General features: G+C 48.0%; 1 protein-coding gene across 3 annotated transcripts in view; it reads right to left on the minus strand.

Annotated features, from left to right (window-relative positions):
• Positions 1–1,735: 1,735 nt before the first annotated feature.
• DOCK8 (dedicator of cytokinesis 8) overlaps positions 1,736–12,935 on the minus strand; it is a 225,120-nt gene continuing 213,920 nt past the window's right edge. For 2 of the 3 annotated variants that reach the window (XM_011225814.3, XM_011225815.3), the window contains 3 exons: positions 12,710–12,816; positions 3,247–3,417; positions 2,740–2,800 (listed from right to left, as the gene is read on the minus strand). In XM_011225814.3, coding sequence (XP_011224116.1) covers positions 2,740–2,800; positions 3,247–3,417; positions 12,710–12,816 — 339 coding nt within the window. Of the gene's footprint in view, positions 2,801–3,246; positions 3,418–12,709; positions 12,817–12,935 lie in introns of all 3 variants that reach the window. The other variant, XM_034647178.1, reaches the window with a different exon arrangement.

The following is a 12,935-nucleotide window of genomic DNA, read 5'->3' on the forward strand; positions in this document are numbered from 1 at the left end:
CCTGGGATTGAGCCCCGCATCAGGCTCCCTGCTCTGCTGGGAGCCTGCTGCTTCTTCTCCCACTCCCCCTGCTTGTGTTCCCTCTCTCACTGGCTGCCTCTCTGTCCAATAAATAAGTAAAATCTTAAAAAAAAAAAAAAAAAAAGGAATGTTTAAAATGCTTTTCTTAACCCCATGTTTAAGGGTTAAGAGGACCAGTGTCCAAGTTCTTTGTTTCTGCTGTTATTATGTAAGTGTAACAACGCCTTCGCTGTATTTATAACTGTTACCTGCGGAGCAGCTAAACTCTCTGCAACTGAGAAAAGAGCCGGGGTTGGCTCAGAAAGAGTAGGAGAACCAAAACCAAGGTTGGCCAGACCAAACCCCCAACTCCACAGGCTTCACCTCTAGGGAAGCCCATGGGCTCTCCGTCAGAATCCCGTCATTCTCTCTCCAGACTCTATCCCCACTATTCAGAGCCCATACAGCAAGGCTTCAAGATATAAAAGCTGGAAGCATCTAGAATTGCACTGTCCAATATAGTAACCCCTAGCCGCATGTGGCTACTGAGCACCAGAAATGTGGCTATTCTGAACTGAGAGTAAGTGTGGTTAAGTATAAAATCTGTACGCGTCAAATACATACATAAAATGAAAACAGTATAAAAAAAGAATGTAAAATAGCTCATTAATAGTTTTTATATTGATTATAGGTTGAAATGATAATGTTTTTTTATATATTGGGTTAACTAAAATATTGCTAAAATTAATGCCACCTGTTTCTTTTTATGATTATTTTCAACGTGGCTACTAGAACATTTAAAATGATATCTGTGGGCTGTCTCGCTTTTCTGGTGGGCAGCGGTGTTCCAGAAGCAGGTCTGGTCACACTCATTCATTTATTTAGCTATCCACCGAACACTTATTAAGTGCCTTTTGTGCATTCCGCACTGGGTTAGAGGGTACGATGCAACAGAACACAGCCCTTACACTTGTGAAGCAAGCAGCACCCTCTGTGTCACCGGAAAGACAAAAAAAAAAAAAAAAAAGCGACCACAGGTATCTAAACGGAGGAGACATTAAATCAGGACTGTCTTAGGTCATTAGGATTATTAGGGCTCTTGGAGTTAAGAGCCAGCCCGAGGTAACTTAGCACCTAACACTTACCGTTTGAGGGCAAAATATAGTAGGTGCTGGTAGTGACTGATGCCCACACTTGAGTCGCTCATGGAAGGTTAAGTTCTGTAGGGCCTGCTGCCTGTTCTAGTCGGCTCCAGTTGGTGGCTACATGCACAGAGATGCTTCTCCTTGCTAAGCTGGCAGGCTTTGGAGGACAGTGACAATGTTATTTGACCTCGGTCTCACCCAGGACCTCCCACACAGAAGACGCCAAACAGCATATGGAATTAAAGTATATCTTATGTACTTATTTAGGAGAGTAATTAAATGTATAATATATTTTAGAAAGAATTCTTCCTCAAATGCCTAAACACCAAAAAGTTTGTCATGTACACCAGTAAGCTATCATGATTAAAAAAAAAAAAAAGACCTCTTTCAGAATATAAATTCACGCATAAAAAGTTCTGGGTTATCCAAAAGAAATTCTCTCTCTTATAAACCCCAAATCAAATACTGCATAAGAGGTGCACCCCGGGACAGCACCGTCTGGAGAGCCATGCCTGTGCATCTTTCCTTTTCTCGAAGTGCTTCATGAAAGTTAAGAGTTGTCAGAATAAAAAACACGAGTTGCAACGGGAAACATTTCACTTGCCGTTTCTTATTACATTTTTAGTACCAGTCAGGGGCATCGGGCATATTAAAAATATATAATTTAATTCTCAAGCCATAATTTTGTTCATCTGTCCCCTAAAGTACATTGTCAAAAGAAGTCCAGGTTCAGTCTACTCTGCAGCCGATATACATATGCTGATGGACAGCGTGACGCTCTGAAATGACAGCAGAACTATCATCCTTTTACAAAAATGAACTTGGTCCCAGGCGGGAGGAGAAAAAGAGTGAGCGAGAAGGAGAAGAAAAAAACGCAAAGGAGAACTGCTTGAATTGAAGTGAACGCAGCAGAGTACCGTGTTAACTCCTAAGTCAGCGAGTCCAGGGTCCTCCTCTAGAAACGCTTGTTAAATTAACTTAACACACAGTAACAACTATACAACAATTAGTCCGGCATTACCAAAACGGTAATGGGTTCACAAATCATTCATCTAGCCCCAAGCTTCCAACCGTCATCATGATTTTTAGATTTCTAGTGAGGCCTCCCTCACGGACTTATTGAACACAAAGTTTTGCACTCCTGCCAGCTCACCCTCCTCTCCCGTAAACAGGGAACGCGTGACGTTCGCTCTGGACGGGACGGTGGACAATGTTTCCATTTCCCCATGGGCAATTTGGGTTTATCCTGTAAATCCAAATATGGCCGGAGGAAGCGACCAACCCCTCAGCAGGACACGCTGATTATGCCTCGTTTTGTACAATATTGTGAAAAACCGTGCTTTGATAAATACACAGGCTCCCCTGATTAACCACCCTCCACTATCCCCATCCCCCAGGACGGTTGGCCAAAATCTGATCAGATCCCATTTGGGTGTAATTCCCATGGTCACTGGGATCCTGAAGCTTGTAGAGTGCTGTCTACTCAGGGAGCGTGCAGTCCATCCTGTGTGGCAAATGTCCTGTGTTTTAAGTATCAGCGAGTACTTCTCCAGGGTCACAGAGCCTCGGTCTCCATGCATGAGGACAGCTTTTCCTAGCTGCCCTGTGACAACTGGGTTTCACATTTCCTGAAACTAGATCTGTGGAAGGAGTCTCTGAAATTACAAAGGAGAGAGGGGGGTGGGGAAACAGAGGTAAGAAAGATCAATTAATCTTTTAAAGAGTGGGGGAGGGGGATCACCCACCAGAAAAGGATAAGGATTGTGGGCAACTCAGTGAGTTAGTGAATGTGCAAAGGTCCTGCGATCCCTTCACGCCAGGGCCAGAAAAAACACTGGAGGAAATGGGTCCTGGGAAGACCACGGGCAGAAGGCCAACATGAAGGGGTCCCAGGGAGGTCAAGGAGAAGGCAGAGGGAGTGGAAGGCACTCAGGATGGAGGCAGGACAGATGGGGTTCTGGCGGCTTCTCTGACCCCAGGTACACTCTCTGTCCTCAGAACTCCTGCAGCTCCCCAGTGTACCAGAGCGTGCCCTGACCCACTCGGCCCTAAGCCCTGTCCTTTGTCCCCCGGGAAGAGGCCTCCTCCGCCCTGAACTTACCTCTTGTGACTCTCAACTCTGAATATTGGCTTGTAGAGTTCTGGAATTTTCCGCTCGATCATTGGCCTGAGGTTCTCTTTCAGCTTGTGGTAGTTCTTTTTGAGTTCCTGCTGATACTCCCTCTGGTCGGCCGTGATGAGACGCTTGTTTTTCTCTACGGCCTCACCGCACCTGAGATGCAAACATCAGGGTGGGGGGGAAATGAGGTTGTATTTCGCAGGAATTTGAGGTGCTTAGGTGCTAACATTTCTTGAGTACCTCCAAGAGTGTCTTCAAATTCGGGGGCCTATCAGGATCGCCCGTGGAGCCTTTCAAAGTTCAGATTTCCAGAAATCTGGTACCTCAGATTTAAGGAACCAGAATCCCTAAGGAGTAACAGCCAGGAATCTCTATTTTTGCAAAGTCACCCAGAGATCTTGATGCTATGAGTTGTTACATGCCAGGCATCATACAAAGGGTATTCCATGCATTATCTGGTTAATTCTCCCAACAAATCAGGAAGTCTGTATTTATCTCCATTTTGTCCTTGAAGCTCAGAAATGTTAGGTCACTTGCCCAAGATAATGGCGAGGAAGCCGTGAGGCCAGGATTCAAACTCAGGGTCATTGTTATGCTCACAAGAAACTCACTGTAACTTACAGCAACATGGTAGACGGGGCAGATGCCACTCAGCCCCCCTCCTGCTGCACATACATGGAAGTGCTAGAAAGCACAGCAAACGTTTGCTGTAGGAGAAAGGGAAGCCCCAGGTCCCGGAGAGGAGGAGAAAAATCCAAATCAGAGTGATAGCAGGAGCTGATGCCATGGCAGCTGTTCCAAGACCTGCCCATTAGAATTTCAAGACTGCACAGGGGTCCTGGAGGCTGGGGGAGGTGCGGGGTGCTGGGACCCCACACAAGACAGGAGACGTAGCCTCGGCCAAGGGCAAAATAGGGCTCTGAATATTCCCCTTGCATATAGGGCTTGAAAAGCTGCTACCCTGTTTATGAAAGGGGGTCTAGAAAAATACTGCCATTTGTCCAGAGAGGTGGAATGAAAGCTTGCTAAGAGTCTGGGGCCATCACTAGGAATGAAAAGCACTTTAAGAACTAAAATTCTAGGTTGGCGCCCCACGTGGGTATGAGTTACAAATTTATACTCCTGGGCAGTGAGGGCTCCAAGGTGAGAAATTAACTTAAAAAGCAACCAAGGTAAGTGGAATCCCCAGGGCTCGGACAGAAATTAATGTAAAGCTGCTCTAGAGAAATGCTTTTTCCGTCTGGGCTCATGGGCCACCCACAGAAAGAGTGAGCCTTGCCAAAGATGAGCTCACAATACAATATCACAAAGCATAGGAGGAAAACAGTCATCACGGGGGAGGACCAACAGATGCCACGAGCAGGAGAAACAGCCCAGTAAGAATTTGAGATGACAGAACAATATAAAAGACCAAAGTTAATACGGAGATGTAATTTTAAAAAAAGGCATAAAATTCAAGATGAAAATAACTGGAGAGTATGAAAAAAAGAGATCAGGGAAACTTCAGAAAAGAACCAAATGGAACTTCTAGAAATAAAAATATAGTCACTAAGATAAAAAGAAAGATCCCAATGGACGGGTTAGAAAATAAACCAGACACAAATGGAGAACACATGAATTATATGGCAGATCTAAGGAAATCACTGAAGAAATTTTTTTTAAATTAAAAATATAAAAAAATAGTTAAGAACCTGGAGGTAGAGGGACGCCTGGGTGGCTCAGTTAGTTAAGTGTCTGCCTTTGGCTCCGGTCATGATCTCAGGGTTCTGGAATGGAGCCCACCCAGCATGTGGCTACCTGCTCAGCAGGGAGCCTGCTTCTCCCTCTTCCTTCTGCCCCTCCCCCCCCACTCATGCTCTCTCTCTTTCTCTCTCTCTCTCTCTTGCAGATAAAAAAATAAAATCTAAAAAAAAAAAAAAAAAGAACTTGGAGATATAATGGAGATGCCCAACCCACATCTAAATGACTCTCTAAGGGAATGAAAAATAAGAGGCAATTTTAAAGAGATAACAGCTGATAATTTTCCAGAATTGCAACCTGACACAAATCGTCTCATCAACAGAAACAGATCCATACGGAGCTCCACTATGGTGAAATCGCAAAGCGTCAGAGAGAAAATCATTACAGCTCATTGTGTTGACCTCACTTGTGGACAGTTAAGCCCAGTGTGTTCACGGTCTCCCACAGAGTACGCTACGTACTAAAGAAGAAAACTCATATTATTTAAACATGATAAAGTCTTGCTTTTTCTTTCATACTGTGCTACCTGAGGGAACTTACAAATCAACAAAGCTTGAAGGGACACCATAATGGTTGAAACCTAGCTGGCCTGCAAAAATTGGTAATAATTCTTTATTACCCTGCAGGTGAATGGGATCCTGGTGATCAATGTGGTTTAAACTGTTTTCCTAATAGCAGGGGTAGATCTGGGGTAAGTCATGGGGCTACCCAGGCCTTGTGACCCAAATCCTTGGTATTACCACTGAACACATTTTCAGGATGACAGCAGAAGGTGAAGTGGGTAGAATGTGGCTACAGGACAGGGGACAGCTACCTGGCCTAGGCAAAAATAAACCCGTGACCACAGCTTTCTTACACAATTAGCCCCTGGCAGAAGGATTTGATTTAACTCCACCAGAAGCCAAAAGCTCCCCTCTAACCGAATCTTTGCCAGTCTTTTAAGTTTGATGTTAACTGAAGCAAACTGTAGGATATCTGAGGTTGCATATCAAGTGTTCAAGAAAGGGTGGGAAGGGGAGGTGTATAATCTTTGAATCCTAAGAAATCACCATTATCCCTTATGGTTTTTGTTTGTTCGTTTGTTTTTAGATTTTATTTATTTATTTGAGAGAGAGAGAGACCATGAGCAGGGGGAGCGGCGGGCAGAGGCAGATGGAGAAGCAGGCTCTCCACCGAGGAGGGAGCCCGACGTGGGACTCGATCCCCGGACCCTGGGGCCACGACCTGAGCCGGAAGCAGGTGCCCCTGGGTGCCCTCCTCTTGAAACGCGGCTTCAGCTTGTTTCGGGCTCTGCGGGAGCCACACGGCCGGCCCAGGGAAGGTTTCTGATGCTGAGGCTTCCTCGGCGCCTTGGAGCGCGGGCCGGCTTGCACGCCACCGCTTCCGAGCTATCCCTTATGTTTTCATTGCTTCTTAACTCACAGTTACGAGTTACGGCCATGTGTAAAATAAAATCAGCTTCAGGATGACTTCAGGCCTGGATTTGTAACACTGGCAGATGACAGGAGGCCTGCAGAGGCTGACTGTATCCTTGGGAATGTCTCTGAAAACTCGGGGGGAATTAACTGAACTCTCCCTAGTCTTTGTGCTCAGAAGTCTAAGAGCCAGCGGGCGTACTCTGATCATGTACCATGTGCCCTGGATGTGGTTAAATGCTTTCCATGCTCTGCGACTGGGGTAAAAGAAGCCAGTGTGGTCTCTACCTGGCTCTGTCTCCCGGGACACGTGCCTTTGGAGTTCTGAACCACCTGCTCTTTGAGTATTTTTCAGCTCAGACAGCAGATGTGTGAGTGAGGAAGACTTCAGGCAATTCAAGCCCCAGCCACTGTCTGGGTGCCACGGAGAGACTGGGCAAAAGCCACCTCTCAGAGCCCACCAGCCCCTAGAACCACACGCGTGTAATAACTCAGTGTTGTCGTTTTAAGCCACTAAGTCTTGAGGCAGCTCGTTGCACAGCAATAGATGAAGTGTTTTACAAAGACAAATACGTTAATAGGTGGGGTGAAAATGATTTGTTCGATATGAGAATGATGAAGTACTAGAGAGTTTATATTCCTGCCCCTGGTTTTTCACAGTTCATGAAAGATGCAGAGACAGAGTGCCCTGTCCCGGGTCACGCACCTGCACGAACAGCAGAGTCAGGTGCACACTCAGAGACCTGCCTCTCCTCGGCTCAGGCGTCCTTGGCCCCAAACCTTACAGAGGCACCCAAGTCATGGGCGGACTATGTCTATATTTAAATCAGATGGTTAAGTTTCTGTTTCCTCTCAAACTGATCTGGTCTCTGCCCCACCAAAGGATGTGACACCGATGGATCACTTAGGATGTGCCAAGCCCTGTTCTAAGCTCTGTGTCTTAACTCATCGTATCCGACACTGGATCTAAGAGACAGTTACGATTATAATTCCCATTTTAAAGTTGGAGAAACAGAGGCCAGGTAACTTGCCCAAGGTCCCACAGCTAGTTAAGGCACGGTGGGTCCGTGAACCCCGGCAGCCTTGCTCAGGAGCCCACACTCCTAACTGCGACATCACGTACTCCCCCTGGGAAGACACTGGCCTTTCCAGCTAGAATCCAGGCATATGGCCTTGGTCTCAAGTTGAAAGTGTTCTCTCTGGAGCCCCAGTTTGTAGAAATCTGCCTTTCTCAGCTTCTTCCTGGTACCCCTTTAGCAAACCTCCACTCAGGGCCCAGTGAAGAGATGGAACTTCTGGAATGGTGAGAGTCTGACAGCGATACTGGAGAAGCTGAAGACTGGACTCCCGCTCGCCCTCTGGGACTGGGCTCCAGGCCCTTTAAGGCAAGGAAGGAGCTTTTGGGGGCAGGGCACCAGGGGCACAGGTTGCCTCCTGCAGTGGGTGTGAGAGAGCCAGGGCTCCGCCAGGCACCCCTCCCCGGTGGTTTTCTCCAACTCAGCCCCCGCATTTCCTCCCTCCCCGGGCGGCCTCAGCCAGACCCCCGACCCCAAGGGCAGCCTGTCCTGAGTGAAGACTTCAAGTCGTGGTTCGGCCACTTACTTGCTGTGTGACCTTGGGCTGATTATAACCTTCAACCTCGGTTCCTTCATCTATAAAGTGGGTTTACGGGGATGAAACGGTGTCAGGTGTGTGACGACCTAGCTGACCAGCGACTGCCAGGGAGGGCTTCACGGTCAACACTGCCTGCTTTTTGGGAGCGAAGTAGGGGTTACAGCCCAAAGAAAGGCATCGTCCTGTGTGCCCCCCACCACTACAGGACGCAGTGCTGTGGGGGCAGGGAGCGCACGCCAGGGCAGACCAGGGGCAGGATCTTCCTGTGGTCCCCTCAGAGATTGGGTCTGTGTGACAGCCTCCCTCACAGAAGGCCCAGTGGCCCTTTCTCCTCCTCCTAGTGCCAGATGTAGGGGGGTGGGGGGGCTGGACTGGGGCTACAGGCTTGGGAAGGTGTCCAGGCTCGCATCTGACACCTGGAAGCAGATTCCTAGAGTCCAGGCAGAGGGGGGTGGTTCACCAGACCAGACTCATGTTTGAGTCACATCACACTGGCTCAGGCCCTGGGCTTCTGTCCTGAAGAGTCACAGAGTCCTGCGGTTCCCATGTTTCTATAATATTCTCTAATTTGGTATCAGCCACAGCAGCCCTCTGGCATGATGACCCCTCCCTGAGCACGGACCAGCCCTGAGGACCGGCTTGCTCAGAGACTCAGGGGTTGGGGTGCGCTGAGAGAGAAGGACATGATCACACTGTAACAAAAATGGATTTTGGGGGGGATTTAGAATCATTACAGGAGGCATGAGGGAGGGGAAGAGCCCTGTGCGTGTGTCTGGGGGGGCGCGTATGCACCTGCATATGTGCCTGATGTATAATCAGTTCCACCTGGCTCTCAGTTTTCTAGCATCCTTGGCCCTGATAAGGTCTCTGTGACCCTAGAAAAGGGACATAGGAAGTCATTCCTATGTGCCCCCTCCTGAGCAACCCCTCATGATATTTGAGGCTTTGCTTTCCTGTTACGTATTCAAATCTCTTCCTACCTCCTGCTTCTGTTTCTACCTACACGATACACATTTGGTGTTCCCTTGGCCACTTGGGCAAATTCTCCCTCCCTCCTCTTCGCAGACCCTCATGGCAGTGTGCAAACACCACCGCTCCACGGGCCGTGTCCCATCTCTGTGACCATACGTGTGGTAGGAGCCTGTCCAGGTGTATCTGAAGCTACCTCCCCTAAAGACAACTTGTGATGGAGGTGCCGTGGAGTACATGGTCTTTTATAAATGTAAGGCTCACTTAGTCTTTGTAAGACTGAGAGTGTTCAGATGTTATGGACTGAATGTGTCCTCCGCCCCCCCCAATTCCTATGTTGAAACCCTAATACCCCAAGAGATGGTATTTGGAGGTAAGGCCTTTCAGAGGCATTTTGGTGTAAATTACCATGGGGATGGGACCCACAGGGTAGGATTCGTGCCCTTGTCAGAGAGCGTTCTTCCTCTTCCTCTCTCCACCCCGTGAGGAGGCTCTGCCAGCACCCTCATCTCAGCCTTCCCTGCCTCCAACGGTGTGAGAAGTAAACGTCTGTTGTTCCAGCCGCTAGTCCATGGTATTTGGTGACACCAGCCTAAGCTAAGGCAGATATGTAAGAAAAAAATTTAAAAACCCAGATGGGCTCTGGTTGCACCGTCTAAAACAGCTTGAAGTAATTTGGGGAACAGAAGAAAGAAACAGAATGGGGTATCTCGCCATCTTGGCTTCTGAAACCCTGAGGTGTTTTTTTTCTTATGGCAGGAAAAGGCTGGAGGGGGTCAAGGTCCCCACCTGGCAACTGGCTGAGGAGCTGCGGGACTGGGTGGCTGAGCATCAGCCGCCTCGGGCCGGCCTGCCAGGTCCTCTACGGCCTGTCCGGTGCCACGACAGCCAAGTCCAAGGCCACAGCCCAAGGCAGGACCTCACTGCAGGGCACCTGGCAAGTGTAAGCTTTCGCGCTCAGCAAAGAGGCATTGGAAGGCTCACAATGTTCACCTTGGAAATCTGGGCTTATCAACCCACTGCCCAAGTCTGCCAAGCAGTGGGGGCTCACTCACAGGAAAACCCAAGAGCTGTCCCACCCCCCAGTATTTTCCACTCTTGCATCACCTTGGCTGTCTGTTGGAAGCAGAGAGCAGGGAGGAAATACCGGGTGCAATAATGTGACAAAATATTGACTCTGTTCATTAAAAGCCTGCAACTTGTTCAGGGGACTTGAGGAGCAATTAAGCAATTGGGGAGGGGGGTCTGCTGTGTTGAGGGTCTGATTTACAGACTAGGGAACAAAGTTGTGTCTCCTCTTCACGAGCCTGCTTTTACATTTCGGTTCTGTTCAGAGCCCATCTGCCAATACCACTGTCTTTCGTCTCTCCTCTTGCCCTAGCAGGCTTCCAGAACATGCAGCTCTTGCTGACTCAGAGGACCCCAAGGACACACCTGAGTTTTTTGTGGTCTGTTGCTTTACGAGGCATGGCTCCCTCTTCTGACCGCCCCCTTTGTTCTACCTAAATATTCAAGACCAAATTGAAGTGAAGGCTTCCCCAGCCCTCCAGCCTCTGATGGACCGTCCCTTTCCGAACTCTGCAGCCCTGTATTTCCTGCACTCCTGGCAGTGGCTAGTGCCTGCAGCACTGTGTTCCTTTTTTTTTTTTTTTAAAGATTTTATTTATTTATGTGACAGAGAGACAGCCAGCGAGAGAGGGAACACAGCAGGGGAGTGGGAGAGGAAGAAGCAGGCTCCGAGGGGAAAAGCCCGATGTGGGGCGTGATCTCACGCCCTGAGCCGAAGGCAGACGCTTAACGACTGCGCTACCCAGGCGCCCCAGCACTGTGTTCCTATTTGGCCATGCACATAGGGGTCCTGTTGGGAGCAGAGGGATTCTCAGCTCCTGTATTCTCACAACTGATATCCTACCTGGGTCATACTCTGTCTCATTGAACATTTCAGAGGTCCTTTCAGAGGGTCAGAGAGACCTGGGCCACTGCCAACTTCAGGGGCCTTCAACCAGAACTTATTTTATTTTATTTACTTTTTCAAGATTTATTCTAGAGAGAGAGAGTGAGCGCAAGCCAGGGGAAGGAGCAGAGGAAGAGGGAACGAGAGCATCTCAAGCAGACTCCCCACTGAGCATGGAGCCCCACATGGGTCTCAATCCCAGGACCCCAAGATCATGACCTGAACAAAAATCAAGAGCCAGATGCTTAACCAACTGAGCCACCCAGGTGTCCCCCGTAACTAATTTTATTTTATTTTATTTTATTTTTTTTAAGATTTTATTTATTTATTTGACAGAGAGAGAGACAGCCAGCGAGAGAGGGAACACAAGCAGGGGGAATGGGAGAGGAAGAAGCAGGCTCATAGCGGAAGAGCCTGATGTGGGGCTCGATCCCAGAACACCGGGATCACGCCCTGAGCCGAAGGCAGACGCCTAACCGCTGTGCCACCCAGGCGCCCCCCCGTAACTAATTTTAAATGAAGATAAGTGGAAAGGAAATAGATCTTTAAAAATTCCCGCAGTATTTTCTAGTGTTTTGTTTTGTAAAAATGCACTATTTACTAAAGAAAATGCAGCTTTTGTGCAATGTCAGAATTGCTATCAAATTCAGGAAGCAATTCAAATCCCAAAATATTCATAAATATAATGTCTGTGTCTATGTCGTGTGTGTGTGTGGGTGTGTGCACACAGACCGAGTGTGTCTCCATACACAGCACGTTCACAAACCTCTCAGCGAAGCCTGTGGAGAAGGAGGGATATCTCATCTTACCCAACACTGGCATGCAGATGAGTTCTCAGTGGATTTAGCAAACTTTCACTTTTAGCCTCCTTTATTCCTCATCTGTCAAGTGAGGTTATTCCTACACTTGATATGCTGCTCTAAGGTTGAAAAGAAATACTGGTACACATTATCCTGATGTCATGGGTGAAAGGTCATCACATCCTTCATAATCACTCATTTTAGGGCCACAGAGATCCCACTGAACCCGTCTCTACTGCAATAGTTTGCAAGACGTTGCTCAAAGACCCACACCTATGCAGCCGGAACAGGCCGCTCCTGAAGCCAGTCCACAGAGGCTTGTCTGACAATGGGAACTGCCAGAGAGATGATACTTTTGAAAAAGCCCAGCGTTAGAATTGCCTTCACCAAATTTGAGGCGGGGTCTATTCTTAAGATTTGAAAAATAAGTTCCCGAGTGATATTAAAACTTCTAAACCCAATGCCAACACCCTCTTGGACTTGAAAGCATGGTGGACAGTCAGCACATGGATGGAGGTGTGGCCTATGTGGTTCAGAAGATCTGGATTTGAACTCAGCTCTCCTACTAACTAGCTGTGTGACCTCAGGCAAAATCATATCCCATCTCCAAACCTCTGTTTCCCTTTTTTGCAAAACGAGGCTGGTTTGATGTGTGAGGCACACACAAGATGATAAACATGAAAGCACTTCACGGTTTGAATGTCAGCTACTTAATAGTACGCACAAGGCTGGTTTCCTGCAGGGGTTCCCTGGCATGAGTATGCATCAGAATTCCCAGAGGGCTTGTTAAAACCTAGACTGCCAGGCTCCACCTCAGGAAATTCCGATTCAGTAGGTCTAGTTGGTGCCCTAGAAGTCACCTTTCTAGCAAGTTCTCAGGGGATGCTGTAGCTGCTGGTCGGGGGACCCCACTCTGAGAACCACTGCTCCTTCCCAGCCATATTCCCTCTTACCGCATTATGAATTCCTTAAAGCATAATCTCAGCTTGTTGTGATGTCGATAGAGCTTTGGGTCAGCTGGAATTTCGGCCAAGAACACTTGGGCTACTTCCAGTGGGCCCTGATGGAAAAAGGAACAGAACAATATGACATTGGAAAGAAAATTAAATTACTTGGGAGAAAATCTTGGATTGACTTCTTAGTTTGGAGATTTATTTCTGGAGGTAGTGTGACCACAAC

This window comes from Ailuropoda melanoleuca, chromosome 17 (genome assembly GCF_002007445.2).
Source record: "Ailuropoda melanoleuca isolate Jingjing chromosome 17, ASM200744v2, whole genome shotgun sequence".
Lineage (NCBI taxonomy): Eukaryota > Metazoa > Chordata > Mammalia > Carnivora > Ursidae > Ailuropoda > Ailuropoda melanoleuca.